General features: G+C 51.8%; 3 protein-coding genes across 3 annotated transcripts in view; 1 reads left to right on the forward strand and 2 right to left on the reverse strand.

The window, feature by feature from the left end:
- Window positions 1-5,784, forward strand: part of CHST3 (carbohydrate sulfotransferase 3) — a 45,738-nt gene extending 39,954 nt beyond the window's left edge. Inside the window, exon 3 of the mRNA XM_012762560.3 lies at window positions 1,704-5,784. Coding sequence (XP_012618014.2) covers window positions 1,704-2,964 — 1,261 coding nt within the window. The 3' untranslated portion in view covers window positions 2,965-5,784. The remainder of the gene's footprint in view (window positions 1-1,703) is intronic.
- Window positions 1-20,157, reverse strand: part of PSAP (prosaposin) — a 367,269-nt gene that overhangs the window by 147,194 nt on the left and 199,918 nt on the right. The window lies entirely within an intron of this gene.
- LOC105870345 (small nuclear ribonucleoprotein E-like) lies at window positions 13,255-13,634 on the reverse strand. Its single transcript, XM_076010383.1, has one exon. The coding sequence runs from the start codon at window positions 13,600-13,602 to the stop codon at window positions 13,324-13,326; it is 279 nt and encodes a 92-aa protein (XP_075866498.1). The 5' UTR covers window positions 13,603-13,634; the 3' UTR covers window positions 13,255-13,323.

The raw sequence follows: 20,157 nt of genomic DNA on the forward strand, positions 1-20,157 counted from the left end.
AAGCAACAACAGAAAGTGTATCCATGTGGGTGAGGTAAAGATGGTTAGTCTTAGTCAAGTGATAAGTGACAAGTAATCTAGCAAGACAGTGACATTAAGAAGGCTTATCATTTAAGAATATCTAAAGTATTTTTAGAACTGTAAATCAACACATGATTTTTACACCTAGTTACTAGGAAACTAAGGAGAGCACTTATTAGCTTTGAATAAAGTAACATGAAAACAGGAAAGCATTTTTACTAATCTGTAAAAAAATTTCTAATGCATTATGAGAAAGATTTCATAACACAAGGAGGCATATTGCTCATTAAGAAGGGGGTCTAGCCAGGTGCAGTGTCTCACACCTATAATCTTAGCACTTTGGGAGGCTGAGGCAGGAGGATTGCTTGAGCCCAGGAGTACAAAACCAGCCTGGGCAACATAGCAAGACCCCCTCTGTCTCTTAAAAAAAAAAATTTTTTTTAAATAGCTAGGCATGATGGTGTGAATCTCTAGTCCCAGCTACTTGGGAGGCTGAGGCAGGAGGATCGCTTGAGCCAAGGAGTTTGGAAGCTGCGTAGAGTCTCTATGGTGCCACTGCCCCCAAGCCCTGTCTCTAAATAAATAAATAAATAAATAAATAAATAAGGGGTTCTATAAGAAAAGCACTAAATTAGCAACTAAAGGAACGACCAGTTCAAAGATGAACTCAATGCCCAGTTTGGGAGGGATGGCAGGTGTAAGAGAAAAGAAAAGGTTAAGAAAACACTGATAATACCAATACTTCACATTTCTGAGTCTTCAATTCCTCTTCTATAAAATGCAGTTAATGGTAGGACCTGCCTTGTTATATAAGGATTAAATAAGAAGACATAAAAGCATTTAGCCCAGTGCCATTATTTACTGGCTGTGGCTATTACTATTAATTTGCTTCCTGGCCTAGAATGATGCCTTGTGTCAGCAGCACACCCTCTGTACAAGCCTTGACGTCATGTGTGAGAATGAGCCCATGGACAGGCAGGATACACTGGTGGGCGGGGCTTCCCCACACAGCCTCCTGTGTTGTGTATTGCTCAACTCCAGGGAAGTGTCCCTCAAATAGGCTACTCTGTGAATGTCCCCACCCGCTCTTGGGTGGGCTGTGTACCACTGTGTGCAGTGGGCCTGTTAGGGACAGAAAGATTTCTCAGACCTGTTCTCCTCCCAGGCACAAGCCCTGCAAGAAAGCATTGGCCAGGATGGGTAAGTCAGGCGAAGCATCAGCCTAGATCGGGTTGTGTAGCAGACACTGTCAACACCCCACCTGGGTCACTTGGCATCAGCTGTCCTAGTTGATGCCTACTGCATCCTACTGTAAGCCCCTACAACTGCACACCTGAGCGCTTTCTCTGCACCTGCAGGCTGGCAAGCCAGGAGTACCAGGGAGTAAATGTCTCCCAGAGTCCCCCCTCCCAGATTGAGCCTCATGTGCCCCAGGGGTACCCCACTCTACAGCAGCACACCCCCATGGACTTTTCCTCCCCTGCCTCACTCCCCCACCCAGTTTTTCCTGCGATCGTGTCCCAGATAAGCTACTTGCACTCAGCTCCTAGTCTCAGAGTCTGCTTTTGGGGAAACCCAACTAAGACAGGCTTTGGGTGGTTGGCTTGGAAGACTCCTGAGAGCTGCACAGGAGATGGGGTCCCCCATCAGCCACTGACCATGGTCTTCCTTTGTCCTCACAGGGTCTCCGACAAGCTGAGGCAGATCCCCCAAACCCTGGCAGATGCCAACAGCACCGACCCAGCCCTGGGCTTGGCTGAGAACGCGTCGCTCTTGTCCCTGAGCGAGCTCGACTCCGCCTTTTCCCAGCTGCAGAGCCGCCTCCGCAACCTCAGCCTGCAGCTGGGCGTGGAGGAAGAAGAGGAGGCCGAGGCCGAGCAGCGCCGACCTGGCCCTCCCCGGCGCCACGTGCTCCTCATGGCCACCACCCGCACGGGCTCCTCGTTCGTGGGCGAGTTCTTCAACCAGCAGGGCAACATCTTCTACCTCTTCGAGCCGCTGTGGCACATCGAGCGCACGGTGTCCTTCGAGCCGGGAGGCGCCAGCGCCGCGGGCTCGGCGCTGGTGTACCGCGACGTGCTCAAGCAGCTCTTCCTGTGCGACCTGTACGTCCTGGAGCACTTCATCACGCCCCTGCCCGAGGACCACCTGACCCAGTTCATGTTCCGCCGGGGCTCCAGCCGCTCCCTCTGCGAGGACCCGGTCTGCACGCCCTTCGTCAAGAAGGTCTTCGAGAAGTACCACTGCAAGAACCGGCGCTGCGGCCCCCTCAACGTGACGCTGGCCGCCGAGGCCTGCCGCCGCAAGGAGCACATGGCCCTCAAGGCCGTGCGCATCCGGCAGCTGGAGTTCCTGCAGCCGCTGGCCGAGGACCCGCGGCTGGACCTGCGCGTCATCCAGCTGGTGCGCGACCCCCGGGCCGTGCTGGCCTCCCGCATCGTGGCCTTCGCCGGCAAGTACGAGACCTGGAAGAAGTGGCTCGCGGAGGGGGAGGACCGGCTGAGAGAGGAGGAGGTGCAGCGGCTGCGGGGCAACTGCGAGAGCATCCGCCTGTCGGCAGAGCTGGGCCTGCGGCAGCCCGCCTGGCTCCGGGGCCGCTACATGCTGGTGCGCTACGAGGACGTGGCGCGCAGGCCCCTGCAGAAGGCCCGGGAGATGTACCGCTTCGCGGGCATCCCCCTGACCCCGCAGGTGGAGGACTGGATCCAGAAGAACACCCAGGCGGCCCGCGACAGCAGCGGCATCTACTCCACCCAGAAGAACTCCTCGGAGCAGTTCGAGAAGTGGCGCTTCAGCATGCCCTTCAAGCTGGCCCAGGTGGTGCAGGCCGCCTGCGGGCCCGCCATGCGCCTCTTCGGCTACAAACTGGCGCGGGATGCCGCCTCCCTTACCAACCGCTCTGTCAGCCTGCTGGAGGAACGGGGCACCTTCTGGGTCACGTAGGGGGCCTGGAGCCCCGGGTACCCCTCCTGGTGAAAGGCCCGCCCTGCCTTCCTCACACCCAGGCCAGCGGTGAGATGCGGCCCAAGCTCAGGGCGGGCGGGACGCTGCCCGGTGAGCAGGCAGACCCTCGCTGTAGCAGTAGGCCCCCAGCCAGCTAGCGTCCCCGCCACGGCCACAGGCCCTGGGGTTTCCCTCTGAGAACAGGACAGTGCCTGGGCCCTTTGTGGGGCGTCACACCCAGACCTGAGGGGCTATAGCCTCCTGGGCAGGCCCAGACCGGCTGGGGCCTATTGACAAGCCTCTCTCTCTCTCTCTTTCTCTCACACACGCAAACACACGTGAAACACACATCAATGACTGGAGACTCTGTGGGCCAGAGTCCACATATTTAACAACCAGGAGGGGTGTAGGCACTGGCCAGTCCCAGTCGCCCCCTCCTCCAGCCCCCCCCCCCCACCGTTGCAAACCTTTCTTTTCTGGATAATGGGGAAGTCTGTCTGGGTGGGCCCTTGGGGAGATGCTGGGACAGCACAGGGTACCAGGGGTGGCATTTGAGGCTTATACGGTGACAGTGGCTGTTTGCCTGCCAGTGCAGAACTTCATAAATGGGGCAGCTGTTCTGGTTACTGATGGCTATCGGCCCTGTGTAGAGCAGCACACACGCGAATATAAAGACACCCATTACGAGCAGACCACACACACAGAAGCGCACGTAAAAGCACACACACGAGCACACACATACAGACACGCTTTCCCGTTGTGTAGGCCCACAGGGTTTATCTGTATCACACATCTAAAGAGAAGCCTTTAATTGCATTGTTAGGACTATTAGAGAGGCAGAGGAAGGAAACACAGTGGGGGCAATCACACGGCTCCCTGCCCAGGTTTGGGACTGAACGGATTCAGAACTGCGAGTCCAAAGCCCCGCCCACCTTGGATTCTAGTGGCTACCTCCTCTGACCCACCCTCCACGTCCTCACGGCTGGCAGGCGGGTTGTTTAGAAGTGGTGTGGCCAAAGGCGTGTCCAGCTCAGCTGGCTCCCTGAGAACCGTGTCCATATTTGAAGGTTGCCTGGGGCCTGACTGGCAGAAGCAGCTGTGGTCCCTGGAGACAAAAAGCAGCTCATGGTCCTACTATTTCCAGCCAGGCGTCCACTGGACTAGAGCCAAGAAGAAAGTAGAGTGCTCTTGGGGGAGAAGTCCCATCAGGATGTGCCCCTCCCCTGAGAAGCCTGCTTCTCCGTCGTGGACAGAGGTCAGCCAGTTGGTCACCATGGTTACATCCAGTATCTGGAATTCCTCCCTTGGGGCTCTGGGAAGAGTATTGCTCAACTCGGGATGGGCTGGGTGTTTTATTTAGGGATTTTAGGTTATTTATGGCTTAGTGTCTTATTTTGTGGTTCCGTTTTTGGTTTTGTTTCTGCAGGACTGTGGCCCTGAAGCAGTCTGGGCTGGAGGGCTGGAGGGGGGCTGGGGAAGCCAGCAGGGAGCACTTGGCTCCTGGCAGAGGGAAAGGATAGGAGAAGGAGACTTCCCCAAGAAGGATGGAGCCTAGGTGGCCACATGGCAGCCCACAGTGTCCCACGGGCTTTTCTGTTTGAACCCCATATGGAATGAATCTCAGAAACTACCAGTGTTCTTGCTGAGTATCCAGAAGGAGTATAAATGGTGACCCTTACCCCCTCCCTGAGAAGGGGATAGATTTGAAAATCCCTCCTGGGCCCTGACAGGTTTTCTGTAGAGCCAGGGGTCTTATGACTAAGCAGTGAGTATCTCCAAAGTGGAAGCCCTTCCCCGCTCCCACCCCACGCCGGAAGCAGAACTCAGTACTGCCTTGGAGCTTGCAGGGAGCTTCACCATGGGCTGCTCTGCTCTGTTTCTGATTTCCTGGACAACCTCTTTGTCAGATACAACCCATTATCAAACCCGCAGGGACGATATTGGTTTGAGTAATACGGACAACAGGGAAGTACAGGATCTGAGTCCAGCTGGCATTGCTGTGGGGAAGGGAAGCCTGTGTCCTGGCATGAAGCCACTGTTTGGGGACAGGAGCCATCTTGTGGGATTTGGTAGAGTCAGTGTATTTGAGCTGCAGGGTCTGTATTGCCAGGGACTTGAGTCATTCAAGGAGGTCTCCACTCTTGATTTTACAGTCCAAGAATAAGTTGTGCAGGGAGATGGTTCTAATTTGGAGTTCAAAGGGACACCAGTTCTGAAAACACGACCGTGGGGCAGAGTCGGGCCAGGATGTGTTTCTGGCAGGCCCAGAAGTGCTGGCCATTCTTCCCTAGTCTCCACCCTGCTCCCTCCTCAGTTCCACACTGGGGCTGGGGGCCAGCCACCTCCACCCGGGGCTCTTCCTAGGGGCCCTCTTGATGTGGGGGCAGCCGTCTTCATCCTCCCTTCCTGTGCTTCTGGGGTCAAGGCCATGTCTCGGCTCTGTGAGGACGGTACTGAGAACGGACCTTTCGGACTTCTCAGGACATTGACAATGTGCACGTTGCAAGTTGACTTAATTTATTTATTTTGAGAAAAGAGACAGAAAATACCTTATTATTTGCAGGGACTCAAAGCGGTACCCAAATCAAGAAAGACAAAAGAACAGAAAACCATTCAGACACACACCATGAACACAAGGACACCCAAAGAAAATTCGGAATACAAGAGGGGAGTGAACCAGCATCATGGCAGCCCCAGGACATTGTTCGAGGAAAATCTTTGGTTTCCCTCTTGTGGATTTAAAGCTACAACCCTGGTCCCTTTCTGTTGTGTTACCTTTGCCCAGGGGGTCTGAGACAGGGCACGACGTAAGTGGATGGGTATTGCCTTGAAACGGATCCCCCTGGGGCTCAGTGATGCTCTGGGAGCCCTCGGGGTTTGGGGAAGGACAGCATGGGGGTACCTGCTGGCTTCACTCTCTGTGGACGTGGTCGGAGTCATGTGTTTGGGGTTTTCAGCATGGATGGAGCAGGTGGTCCAGCCGGGGTCAGCGGCCAGCCCCGGTTGCTGCTGCGTTCCAGCTGGCCCCACCGGGAGCCTTCCCGTCCCCAGAGCCCACCGACCAGGAGACGGTGGGAACAGCGAGGCCTCCCCTTCGCCGGCCACCAGCTTCCCCAGCACAAGAGGCCCACGCAGCAACGAGAGTACTCATTCCCCTTCTCGCCGATGAGCTCTTCGCTGCAGCCTGGGCAGGTGGTTCAGAGCGTCCCAGGCCTTGGAGAGACAGGGCAGTGTCTAATACACGAAGGCCATGGCCCCGCTGCCTGCCCGTAAACCGTGGAGTGGGCGAACACCCTGGGGAGCAGTCAGTGCAGGGCACGACCCCCAAGTCCCCAGGAAAGGGAAAGAGGAGCCCGGCCGTGCAGCTCTGTAGCATGCCCAAGCTCAGCTTACTCCCCGGGGGCTGAGGCACGTAAGCAAATTCTAGCCTTTGTCCCTGCGTATGACACACACACTTGAAAATAAATAAGGAAGTGACAGAAAAGAAATGTTTCATGATGAGTTTACTCCACATCTGCCAGGACCCTCAGCCTGGGGGCTCCCGCCAGAGGCTGGGGTGGCGGGCTCCTGCGCTGAGGGGTTGCTGAGTGCAGCCATGCCACCCCTCAGCTGCTCGCGGTGTCAGAAGTAGCAGGAGCCACTCTTTACCTCAAAAGCGCAGAGCAGAATTGGCAACTTCACACTTAAGAGCTTCAAGATCCTCTTGGTCTTGTGTCCTTTTGCATCCCCACGGGGGGACAAATTTGTCACGTATTCCCAAAGATGCAGACATGGCGCCATCTTCACGGGCCTAGCTCACGTTGTAGGCCAGGCACTTTATGTGAGGAGTAGAATGCCCCTGTAGGCTGCTTCCTCCAACACGGGCTTGAGCTAGGCCCCCCCACCCCCCGAAGTCTCCATCTCATCTGTATATTCTCGTCCAAGTTCGCCTGGATCCCCTGCTCCCTCCTGGATCCTGCACATGCTGCATTTTTGCCAAGACCTTGGCCCTGTATCCTGTTTCATGGCCACATGCTACAAGACACCCCTCTCATGGCACACTTGGCTGTGGTACATACATGTGTCCGCACGCGTGCATGTGTAGTGTGTAGCTCATTCTGCTCAGCCTCTGGCTTCCCCACAGGGTGCCCCCAGCCCCCCTTGCCGTCGTCATCCCAGATGTCCTTGCCGTGGCCACAGACAATCTGCCGTCTCCTGGAAACGCTAGGGCTGCCCTTCAGGGAGCTGGCCTCTGCCGGCGGTCAGGGTCTGCTTTGCGGAATAGAATGTGAACCCATCGCCTGATGGCTTACTTGACTTATTTAATTAAAAATGAAAACATGCAATAAGCAAAATCTGCCCTGTGTCTCCGCTTTTCTTTTGCATTTGCTCTCAGTAGCAATGGGGTCATAAAAATTAACAGGAAAAAAATTAACAGCAGCAGGAAAGAGGTGACTTCCAGCATGAAGTGTGGGGCATGAAGAATGTTCTTTATGTTAAGAGGCTGGTGGGGGCTGTGCTTGGAGGAGCCAGCCGCAGGAATGAGGGGTGAGAGAGGAAGTGCCCAGGTGTCATGGGTCAGGGACAGGAGCAGTAGGTCAGCAGTCAGGAGACCTGGGACAAGGCTCAGCTTTGCATTATCTGGCCGTATGACCTGGAATAATTCACTTTATCTGGGCCCCAGTTTGCTTTTAGAATGAAGGGTGTAATCAGTGGTTTACAACCCTTGTTCCAAAAAACCCCTTTAGGAATGTAAAAGTCAGGCTGAAAGGGCAGGCAGCCAAGGGAGGCCTGCATTGCTCTGCCTTGCAGGTTGAGATCGTGCTTAAGTTGTGTTTGGCCTTCAGCAAAATCTCAAAAACCACTGGAAGCGATTGCTAAGGACCTTTCAGCTAAGAGATTTAATGGAGTCTTCAAATTGCAATTACATTGGTCTATCAGTCATAACAACTTTAGCTCAAGTTAGATTTTAGCCCCTCTTGTCTCCTAAGAGCTACATGGGGGAGAAGGGAGAGTGTTCACTGGGCACACAGGAAGCCAGAGCTGGGGGGGCTTTGTGGGTCTCGGGGGACGGTGGAGGCAGGAACAGCAGCAGTGGGCAGCAGCAGAGCAGAGCTGAGCGATGAGGGGATAATGTTTCGAGTTTGGGGGTTTGATGACACGGTGAGGCATGATGCGTGGGAATAGGATGCCTCCCCCCAACCTCACACCTGTGTCTCTGCCATTTCACCCAGCCCAGGTTTAGAACCTCAAACCACTTCCTTCCCATCTCCTAAAATATTTGAGTCTAGACCATGTCATCCCAACCAGAATAGAAGCCCCAACTGCAGGCAGATGCTGTTGCTGTCTCCCCTGCCTGCTCTGGGGACTGGATATAGTTAGTTCAATTTCCAGGCTGTGTTTCCTACCACAAATGACCCCCTGGACAAACAAATTGCCCTAATCGCAGAGCCGAGAAGCTAGACACCTCCCCGCCCACCCACCACCCAGTTTCCTCCCCGTCCCCCATTCTCAGACCCCTTTGGGATCCTGAATCTTCCTCTCCTACGCCCCAATTTACCCAGCCCTGGGAGGGATCTCTGAGAGTGACAGCTGGAACCTACCTGGGGAGCAGTTTGGTCAGTAGGGACCTGGGAGCTGGGACTCTGTGCAGCTAGATGTCCAGCCCTGGAGCCTGGCAGTGCGTCCCCAAGTATGTTTGGAGGAATTGTGGTCACAGGATTGCTCTTGCAAAGTCACAGTGTGACACAGTAGCATATTAAAGGCTTTGAGTGGGCCTGCTTTCCTCTGAGGGACGGACACAGCGTTGAGGATTTGCTGTAGAGAGAACCACGTTTGTGAGTTGCATTCCTTTATCATGATAACCTTTCTGTGTGTGTGGGTTTTCTTGTTTGTTTGGTTTTTGCATTTTTTTTTTTTTTTGCCAAACAACAATATTTTCAAGACTCTGACATTCTACAGAAGAGTCTGTAGCTACCAGCAGCCTGCAGCTGCAGGTGTGTAAAAAGCCATAGGAAGCGGGCAAGAAGGTGGTGGGTGAGGTGACTGGGGAGAAAAGGTCCAGGTCGGGTCTAAGGGACCATCCCACCTTCGTGACATTCTCACAGAGCTGTAGGCTGGGAGCAAGAGATGCCTTCAGGGGTTGCAGCAACCTCAGGGCCACTGTGGGTGGGAGTCCAAGGCCCCAGGTATCAATGCTACTGTCACAAAGCCTCCTTGGCCCTTGGTTCCCTCAACTCAGCCCACACCTGTGGGGCTTCCGTGGCATTACCTGAAAGATGGGGTGACCCCCACAGAGAGGGAGGACCGTGGAGAACCAGGCCAGGCATGGACACCATGGGACACTATTTTTCTGAGATACAGGAGTTTGGGATAGTTCTTAAAGGAGCCATTTCTGCAACAGCTGGACAAAGGTTACCGACAGTTAATAGGTTTCCTGGAGGTGTGATCCCCTAGTAGCTAGTAAAACCTTTGCTGACCGCGGTTGCACGGTTTATTGGAAGAAGAAGCAGTAGTAAAGGCCCAGCAGGGAGGGGGATATCTGCCCTAAAAAATTGATTGGAGGGAAGAAGGAAGGACGGAGGGGAAGGAGGGAGAGGAAAGAGAGGAAGGAAAGGAGGAACGGTGACAATAAGGGTGCAATCTGATGCCAGTGCAGGGGAGGAAGACAGCCACAGCCACGCTGCCCAAGAATTTAGGGGACTGTCAGACCAGGCCAACAAACCCAGGTACACACGCAGCCCTGCACACCACTGGCCATGGGCCACATTTGTCCCATGGATGTGTGGTCCACACAGTGTTTGTTTTTGTTCTTAACAATTGGCATTAGAGGCCAATACTTAAACATGAGGAATTTTATATAAAAATCATATTTCTGATTTCTCTTAAAAATCCAGTGTCTTGGTTTGTGTTACACCAGAAACTGACATGGGGATGAGGTTTGGGAGCAAAATGGTTTATCTGGGGGCTGCAGACAGCTGGCAAGGGAGGAGGGGACCTGGGAGCATTCAGCAATGGGTGCGGTGTTAAGCCAGATGCTAGCTGGGGGGATCAGAGCAGAACCCCTCGGGCCCGGTGTGCAGCCTGTGCCTTGGAATTGCCCAGCCGAGGGCTGAGCCAAGGGAGCCTGGGGTATCCCCACACAAACCTGCCCTTGGGGAGAATTGGTCCGGGGCACAGCAGGACAGCACTGCAGAACTCTGGGTAGCTGGAAGTTTCCACAGCAGGGTGAGAAGTGAGGTGTGAGGAAGGGGCAGGGCCTGACAGCATCCATGCCCCAGGTGCTCTCACTCCCTCTAAGGGGAGGAGGGTGGGGTGCCCTGTCCCCTGGGCCTCCCCAGCACCCAGGCAGTGTGCCCATTGCCATTGATCACAGCACATGCACGGATGTTTTACTTCCAACAAGCTGTCTTCTCTGCGAACCCACGTCTATCCAAACTGAGGAAGTGGCAGGCCAAGGGGCCACAGCTGCCATGCCAGTCACTGTGACATCTCCCTAGCTACTGCAGACATCTGAGATTTCAACCCCAGTGGAATGCTGGGGTCTAGGCTGGCTCTCCCGACAATGCTACCCCCTTGCTGCCGCGCCCACCTGGGCTTCCCCTGCCCACCTGAGCAGGTGGCCAGAATGAGTAGTAAGGAAGACACAGGTGCTTTAGCCCACCTGGAGGGTGGACAGGGCCAGGCCTGCATCCGGTCCATGCCAGAGCCACCCCCTGGAAAGGTTTCAACCTTCTTCTGCCCCACTGCACATGGTGGGGCATGCTCACCTGTGGGGCACACGGGTGACTTGGGCACGCTCTTGCTGGGCTCAGTATGGCAATGCCCAGTGCCTGAGCCCAACTGCTGCCCCATTCTCTCCCACCCAGGAAAATGCAACAGAGTGACAGGACACAGCATACGCAAAGGCCTGGAAAATGAAGGGGACGCAGGGAGTTTGGGGACCAAGGAGCCGTTTGCTGTGTCTGAGGCGATTGAGGAGATGAATATGCAGAAGCCTCTCAGCTGTGCTAAGAGGAAGGGGTTAGGCTTATTCCTAAGGGCTACAGGGGGCAGTTGAAAGGCAGCATGAGGCAGAGTGGTGTGGCCTGATCAATTGTTTCCCATTTTATGGATGAGATGAGTGAGGCACAGAGAGCTGAAATGACCAACAGTATGGGAAAGTGGATCCATGCCACTCAGCCTCACAGAAACCCCAGGCCTAGGATCCCTCTGTTCTGTCCTTGGCCTTCAGTCTCTCCCCTTGATCTGTTAAGACCCCACAGGCTGGGTGCTGTGGTCTGAACATTCCCCCAAATTCACGTGTCAAAACCTAACCGCCGATGCGATACCATTAAGAGGTGGTGGTGTCTTTCGGAGATGATTAAATCCTGAGGATGGAGCCTCCATGAATGGGATTATCGATTTTATAAAAAGGCTGCAGGGAGCTAGAAACTAATCAGTTTCCAACTCTCAAATTGACACTTTCTACTATATCACAATGAATGAAATATGTACAAGGCTAATAGAAAAGCTATTAATATATGTTAAGAGCTAGAAATAAATATTAAGGGCTCACATCTGTAATCCTAGCACTGTGGGAGGCTAAAGTGGGAGGATTGCTTAAGGCCAAAAGTTTGTGACCAGGCTGAGCAACATAGCAAGACTTTGTCTCTATAAAAAAAATAGAAAAATTAGCCGGGCATGGTGGCACATGCCTGTAGTCCCAGTTACTCAGGAGGCTGGGGCAGAAGGATCACATGAGCCCAGAAGTTTCAGTGGGCAGTGAGCTATAATGACGCCATTATACTGTAGCCTGGGCAACAAAGCAAGACCCTGTCTGAAATAAATAAATAAATACAAAAGGCTGCAGGGAACTAGCGATCACCCCCGTTTGCCCGTCCACCGTGTGAGGACTCAGCGCTCATAGCTTCCAGAGGAAGCAGCAATCAAGCACCATCTTGGAAGCAGAGAGCAGCCCTCACCAGATGCCAAACCTGCAGCACCTTGATCTTGGACTTCCCTGCCTCCAGAACTGTGAGAAATACGTTTCTATTGTTGATCGATTACCCAGTCTGTGGTATTTTGTTATAACGGCACAGAGGGACTAAGACACCACGTGAGTGCCATGAAACAAGCCCAGAACCAGAGGTTTCCCTCATGCAGAGCAAGCCCGATCCCTTTCCCATGTGCCAGCTTTTCAAAGTCTACCCCAAGTCTGCTCTTCTCCAGGCTCAAATAGCAGCAATGTTTCCTAGCTGTGTGACCCTGACCAGTGACTTGCCCTCTCTGAGCCTTGGGTTGCTCATGTGTAGCACAAGGCAAATAGGAAGGGCAGGGTGATGTATGTAGCATGCATGGTTCCTGGTGACCCTGGAATGAACAGTGGTCACCATCACTTGAAGATGGTTGGGGCCCTTCACCTGTGCTAGCCCTTATCTTACACGTCTCTCTCTTAGTCACTGAATTCACACATACTTTGAAGTCTGGAATGGAGGCCCAAGAAGAGCTTATAACAGAACCGGGGGCCCAATAGAATGAGTCCCCCAGCATCTGCCCCAGGCAGGCAGGCTGCCCCCTGCAGGACAAACACCGAAAACCAGAACTGGGGTTCCAGGGTCGGACCCTGAGATCCCCCACAGAGCATCTCCCGGAGTTTGGATGAATGAGTAGAGGCTGGTTTTCTCTTTTCTTCTGGAAGTATTCATTAATCCCTCTTCTATTTTTCAACATTCTCTTTCCCCCGACTTGATGTTGACTTAAGTAGTTTCCCTCCCAGGAAAAGAGGCCCTCTGCCATCTGCCTCTGTGAGTGGAGAGATGACACTTGGGGACCAGGAAGACACTGGTGTCCATCAGTGCATTCAGAACATTGGTTGATGGGCGGCACTGCTCCCTCCTGGTCCTGGCCCTGCCGGGTCTGGGTGGCCGGCTAGTGGCATGTTCACACTGGGCCGGAGCCCACCACTTCCTGGCTCACGTGTTGCTGTGCCAAGACTTGCCTGTGGAAGTGGGAATCCAAGCAGCCCATTGGAGGGAAATGCTCCTGACATCACACTTCCAGGTGCCACTGCCTTTCTCTTTGTCTTTAAGGGGTGATTAAGCCTCAGTCCTTGACCTTCAGCATTCACAGTGTCTACCACTATGCCCGACCCAGCAAGAGCAGGGATTGATTGAATGAATGAATGAATGAATGAATGGTGATGAAGTTCAAGAAACACTTCATATAAGCACTTTTATTTTTTTTTTAATAAAAACAATCATGCAGTATTTATTGTCATTTTGAAATAACATAAGGATAATCAAAACAATATGAACAAATGTTTTAGAACTATAAGCCTATCAAGTATACCTAAAAGACCTGTATTGCCATCTCAACAATATCTCACTTCATTGATCATTTCTAGTTGGAGACACTTTGTAGCAGAGTAATATTATCTCCTTTTAGCATGATCTGACCCAGTTGTTTTCTTGACTTCGTTTTGGAATGAATCTCTTCTGCATCATCTAATACAAGGTTCATATACTCATCAAAACCAATGATACAGCCTTCTATCCGCATATTCACTTGCTCATAGAGCCACACCTGAATCCGGGATCTATTTTGTAAGTATCTGAAGATGAGGTTGATGTGCTGCACCATCACCTTCTGCACTTTCTGGCCCTGGCCACGGTACGCCATGGCGGAAACTCACAAAGACCACACTGACCCGCGCGCCCGCACTTTCATTTTTTTAAATTTATTGTTAAGTGACAAATTAAAAATTGTATATATTTATGGTATACAATATAATGTTTGGGTATATGTATACATTATGGAATGGCTAAATCAAGTCAATTAACATATGCATTATTACTTCACATATTTTTTTTTGTGATGAGAACACTGAAAATCTACTCTCCTAGCAATTTTCAAATACAATTACGATTACTTAACAATAGGGATACGTTCTGAGAAATGCATTGTTAGGCAATGTTGTCACTATGTGAACATCATAGAATGTACTTACACAGACCTAGGTGCTATAGCCTGCTACACACCCAGGCTACATGGTTTAGCCGATTGCTCCCAGGCTACAAACCTATACAGCAGGTTACTGTACTGAGTACTGACTATAGACAATATGTTATTAACTATAGTCACCATGATGTGCAATAACATCTTTTATTGTGGTAAAATAAGCATAACATGAAATTTACTATTAGTGACATTTAGTACATTTGCCACATGCAACCATCACTACCACAAAACATAGTTCCAGAACATTTTCATCACCCCAAAAGAAAGCCCCCACTCCCCTGGTAACCACTAATCTCCTATTTCCATCGTGTGTAATCTGGACATTTCATATAAATAGAATCACACAATATGTGATCTTTTGTTATTGGCTTCTCTTACCAAGCATAATGTTCTCAAAGTTCATCCATGTTGAAGCACATTGCAGATACAACATATCCGTGTTGTGGCATATTCATTGCACTGTGTGGATATACCACATTTTGTTTATCTTGTCATCTGCTGATGGAAATTTGGGATGTCTCCATCTTTTGGTGGCACTTTCGTCTACTAAACATTTCCCGAGCACCCACTGTGAATCAAGCACTTACTCATTATCTCTTACTGAACCTCAGAACTACTCTTGTCTGGGTGGATATTATTTTCCCATTTCACAGATAAGGAAACGGAGGCTCAGAAAGGTTTAAGGAACTTGCCAAGATAGAAAGCAGCAGAGGCCTTTCAGTCCGACAGTCTTTGACCTTGTGCCTGCCGTGTGCCAGATCCCTGAGGCTGTGGGGCCCAGAAATGAAGAGCAGGGTCCCTGGCTCCCGAAGCTCACCGCGTCTGCGTGGTCACAGACTCCCGTGTCAGAGTTTCCAGGGACGACTCACTACTACATACTTTCGTACTTTCCAATAAAGGAAATTCATCAACGATTTCAATGTGGCCTCATTTATAATCATCTGCACCAATAAGTTCCCAATCAGGGAACGATAAAACCCGAGGTCAGCCCCCGTGCCTGTGTCAGCCCCTCCCTGCATAGGACGGATGGGGCCGTCCAGTCTGGCGTGGTCTGGGCCTCGCTGGGGCAAGTGTGACTCCGCAGCTGGGCTCCGCCCGTGCCCTGCAGGATCGCTCAGGCCATATCCGCAGCAGCAGTTCTCCCCGAGGGAGTTTTATCAGTCTGCTCCCGAGGTCTGGAATTCCACTGCAGTGCATTTTACCTCTGACATGAAAGAGTGGGAGCTGCTGGCGTGGCTGGGGCAGTGCCGCGTACGACCTCGTAGAGGGCAAGCGGAAGTGGCATGGAAGTGAGATTTGGGCATTTTTTAAAAAATGCACAGAGATGCTGCCATCTTTGCAAGCATCGGCCTTTGTGTAGCGCGGAGGGTAAGAGTGCGGACTCCGCAGCCTGCCTGCCGGGTCTCCAGCCCTGGCTCTACCCACCTCCTCGCTGTGCGACCAGTCTTTGCCGCAGTTTCCTCATCTGTAAAACTGGGATGCGGATGGTATCGGCCTCATGGGGTTGTTGTAAGGACTGAGTCAAGGTAACATGTGTAAATGGCCTGGCATGTAGTAGGTGCTTATAAGTGTTAGCTCTTACACTAAGCCTGGGCAGAGGAAATGAAGAGGGTAAAAAGGGGAGTTCTAATGGTTTTTCTTCCCAGAAATCACAAGATTGGTTGTGTGTCTGTAATAAACATTTCAAGCAAGTGAACATTTGTAATATTGTTTCTCACTCAAAATACCTCTCTCAAGACCCTCCAGACACTCAGAAGTGAATGACAGTAATGTGCCCAGCACCTTCCATGCTTTCTCTCATCTCATGGGCCACCCAGCCTGTGAAATCGGGTGCTTGGTCACCCCGAATTTTACTGATAAGACCTGGGGAGGTGGAAGGAGGGTGGAGCCAGGTTGCAAACCCAGGGTTTTCCACTTCCAGAGTTCGGCCCCAGAACAGCTGTGCCACACCATGGTAGGGACACCCCAGTGCTCAGGGCCCTTGGCACCCTTGTCCCTCTCTTTGGTAACAGGACAAACAAAAGGCACTTACTCATCAGCCTGGTTTTCTGGGGTCCTGGGCAATCCCTGGGTATGTGTCTGCTTCTGTGAACAGTGCTCATGAGATCCTGACCTGAAGGCGGCAGTGGCACCAGGGGACTGTCCTTAGAACTTGGCTTTTGATGCCAGCAATGCAGTGCAAAGGCAGGGACACATCACACGAAACGTTCCTAGACAAAGTGTCTCCTGTTCCCCTCCAGACACCAGCCCAAAATAAACACAGGCATGAAGCTCAAGCTCAGTAGAGATCAAAGAAAGCCAAACCCAGACAACGATGACCTCTAAAATTGGCAATGATTTTTAAAATCAATAGTAAAACCCAGTGCTGGTGAAGTGGGGGAAACACCCACTCCTCTGATGGGAGACTTTTGAAGGACGATTTGGTGATACATGTCAAACACCTGAACACATTCCATGCCCTTTCATTCAGTAAATCCAGCTGTAGGAATTTATCCTAAGGAAGTAACTATGGCTGAATGCTAAGATTTAATGTTATTAAACATTACACATTGCTTACAAGAGTGAAAAACTGGAAAACAACTCAAAGTGTTGAATAATGGGGGATTGGTTAAATAAATTATGATTCTCTGTAGCCATTAAAATAAAGACTTTTTTTTTTTTTTCTTTTTGCTGTGTGGTCGATATCTGATAAAATAAAGACTTTTTAAATGACAGCTAAAGATATTTAGGACATATTAGATGACAAAAGTAGGCTAATCAAAAGTACCCTATGATTCCATTTTTGGAAAATGAAGTATTATCTATAATGTGAGCATATCCACACAGAGAAATGACCTGAAAGACATAAACCAAATGTCAGTAGATTGTATTTTATGGTTTTGACCTTTCCTTGCCTGAGTTCAACAAAATGCGGAGAATAATAAGAAAGCCACAGAGCCTGGCTGGGGCCAGAAGGTGGTGGCGTTGGAGGCTCTAAATGAGATAACACAACACACACAAAGTTCCTAGCATGATGCCTCACACAGCATTCATTACCATTACCATTATTGCTATGACTACTTATTGTTATTATTATTAATATAATTTTTTTTTTATTTTTTTAGAGACAGAGTCTCATTCTGTTGCCTGAGCTAGAGTGCCATGGCGTCAGCCTAGCTCACAGCAACCTCTATCTCCTGGGCTCAAGCGATCCTCCTGTCTCAGCCTCCCGAGTAGCTGGGACTACAGGCATGCGCCACTATGCCCAGCTAATTTTTTCTATGTATAGTTTTAGTTGGTCAATTAATTTCTTTCTATTTTTAGTGGAGACGGGGGTCTCGCTCTTGCTCAGGCTGGTTTCGAACTCCTGACCTCAAGCGATCCACCCACCTCGGCCTCCCAGTATAATTTTTGCAATTAGGAAGGTGACAAGCCTGCCCCTTTGCCCACATCCTCTGCCCACCCAGCCTCACCGAAAGCTGTCCCCACCAGCTCCTGCCCACCGGGTTGGCACTCGCTCACCAACCTGCTGTGAGGCCGTCAGCCCACACTTGCCGGACTCCGGTGTTCGTTCCTCTGTGCCCTCTCTGCGGCGAGAGGTCTTGGAAGAAACAGCCCAACAAACACCAGTCTCCTGGCCCCAGAGCGAGACGCGGAAGTGTACAGAAATGCATAACCAAATGTTTGATTTGGGAGGAGAGGCAGGGCAGAGCCTATCCCAAGAGCAAAATAGGACAGAAAGGGATTTCTCAGCAAAGTCTGGGAAGAGACCCTCATTCATTGCTGGGGCCTCCTTGTTGTCTCACTTTGTTTCCCCACTTCGGTCCCGACCGCTTCACTTGCAGCGGGACATCTGGCCCCAATATGTGGCTGATTTTAATAAATCCAAGACATCTCTCTTTGCCCAGCAGACCAGGAAGAAGTCAAGGAGAAACCCTGCAGTGTTGCCAGCCGGAACCCCGCGGGGCAGAGAGACAGATGGGAAAGAGGAAGGTGGTTAATAACCAAGTGGGGACCAGGGCGTGTCTGGGGGGCGAGGCGAGGCTGATGTGTTCAGAAACCGAGATCGTGGGCTGGACAGAGACATGCCCACTGAGGCCGGCAGCAGCCTCTGGACGTGTCCACCTGCCCTCAGTTTCTATCCTCTCTTGTTGCTCCTCCCTGGGCAGGAGCAGCTTGTGTGAGTCACAGATTTCTCCAGATGTGGGAAAAGAATAGACTCAGGGACATACTGTAGTTGTTACACACACACACACACACACACACACACACACACACACACACACTCCTCTCTTCCCAGCCCAGGTTTCCGCCGGACTCTGTCCTGTAGCTGATTCGATCTGGAAGGCTGTCGCAGCCCTCTGCTCGAAAACGCCAATGCGGGATTTAAAGTCTGGTGGCCCAAGGCAAAGCAGAGTAACTGTTGCTGGCTAGGGAGTCAGGAAAGGCTGACGGGAACACAAGATTGAAAACGAGAGAAAGAAGTGAATGAAAGGAAGCCGTGATTCCTAGAAGTTCCCACTCCACCCACTTCCCACAATGACTCTGTGACTCCAAAAATGAGAAATGAATTCCTCCAGGATCAAGATTGTGAAGAAGGTGCCAAAACCCCAGGAAAAAGGCTTTACATTTGCAGGGTGTGAACTTGGCTTGGGTGGAACTCAGTACGACACAGCGAGGGGACCCTGTGCTGTCCGTCTTTGCCTCTCAGTAGAGCTGTCCAGGCTGCCCTGAGCAGGTGAGGGGCGGGGCTCTCCCGTGGTCAGTGTCGGTAGCAGAACAGAGTGGGCATGAGTATTAACCGTGACAACCATTTTTGTCTTGTTCTTACTTATGCATGTAGAAAGCATTTAAAGAATGAGAAAGTTATTATCCCCTTTCCCCCTCCAGGGAGTAGAAGGCCAGCTGTCCTCCTCCTCATCTCCAGACCTCAGTGGAGAAGAGAGAGCCATCAAATGGAGATCTACCCTTTCCCTACTTGTTAAAAAAAAGAACTCCCTAAACAAGTCCAGTGGTTTTCAACTCTGGACGCACATTAAAATCTCCCACTGGCTCTCAGACTTCCCTGCTCCTCAGCCTTCCCTGGAGGGCTTATTAAAGCACAGATTTCTGGGCCTCATCCCAACACTCTCTGGTTCAATAGGTCAGGGGTGGGGACCAAGAGTTTTTTAACAAGTGCCCTGGTGGTGCTGGTTGCGGGTCCAACTTTGAGAAGCATCACCCATCCCAGTCCTCAGAGACAAGTTCACTGGGTCTGGAGTAGGGTCCGGGCAGCTGTTGTTTCAAAGCACACAGGGGCTCCCAGGGGAACCATGGCTCACACCTCCTAGGCCAGGTAAGGCGAGAACTACCAGGTGCGTACATTATGGAAGTAAGCGCAAACTTCCAGTGTCAACTCCAGCTGCTCTCGACCACTGCCTTCTCTAACTCCTATTCCCTCTTTATGCCTGTCTCTGCCTTGGCCTCTGTCCAGCTTTGCAGCGGCCATCTCTGCCTGTCCCTGCTTCGCGCCTGGTCCCAGCGGAGCTCTGAGGCATGAGTGCTTGGTTATAGCTCTTGGCTCTCAGTTTGCTAGTTAAATGGCATCTTAATACTCTGATTTTCTCTCCAGCGCCTCTCCCTCTTTCCTTTGTTCCAAGAGAAATGTTCCTCTCCTTGCACATGGCACAGAGCTCCCCTACGTCTCGCCTTGCTTATGACTGAGCACACAGAAAGCTGCTTGCCTTAACCCTTCGAATAGCCAAGATCCTGTGAGCCCTCGTCCTCTGCCCGGGGAGGCTGGCTCCGGGAGGGGCTGACCCCTGGTCGGCATGGGCATAAATCCTGCCAAGCCGGGACCGTGTGGGCCCTGCCTCCATCCAAGGCCTGGCAGAGGGCAGCTGTAAACCTGTGGGAAGATTTACAAAACAAAAGCAGATGCTTGGAACAATGACCTCACTGCAGAGCAGGTCCCAGTGCACGCACAGCAGGAAGGGGAGGCTCGGTGGATGCTGGCCAAGCCCTGCTCAGAGGAGCGCAACGGGAGGCAGGCAGGCAGGCAGGCACACTGCCCCGGCAGCCACAGTGAGGATGGCGGGGGAGGATGAGGATGCTCCCCTGCGCCAGGCACTTACAAGCAGTACCTTATTTAATCCTTACTTCATCCACAGTAGATGCTGCCAGTGATCCTATTTTGAAGATGAGGAAACGGAGTCTCAGACAGGTCAAGCATCCTGCCTAAAGTCACCAGCTGGTAAA

Source organism: Microcebus murinus, chromosome 14 (genome assembly GCF_040939455.1).
Source record: "Microcebus murinus isolate Inina chromosome 14, M.murinus_Inina_mat1.0, whole genome shotgun sequence".
Lineage (NCBI taxonomy): Eukaryota > Metazoa > Chordata > Mammalia > Primates > Cheirogaleidae > Microcebus > Microcebus murinus.

Coding starts and splice junctions, on each gene's coding strand:
- LOC105870345 (XM_076010383.1), bottom strand. CDS start 13,602: ATGGCGTACCGTGGCCAGGGCCAGAAAGTGCAGAAGGTGATGGTGCAG.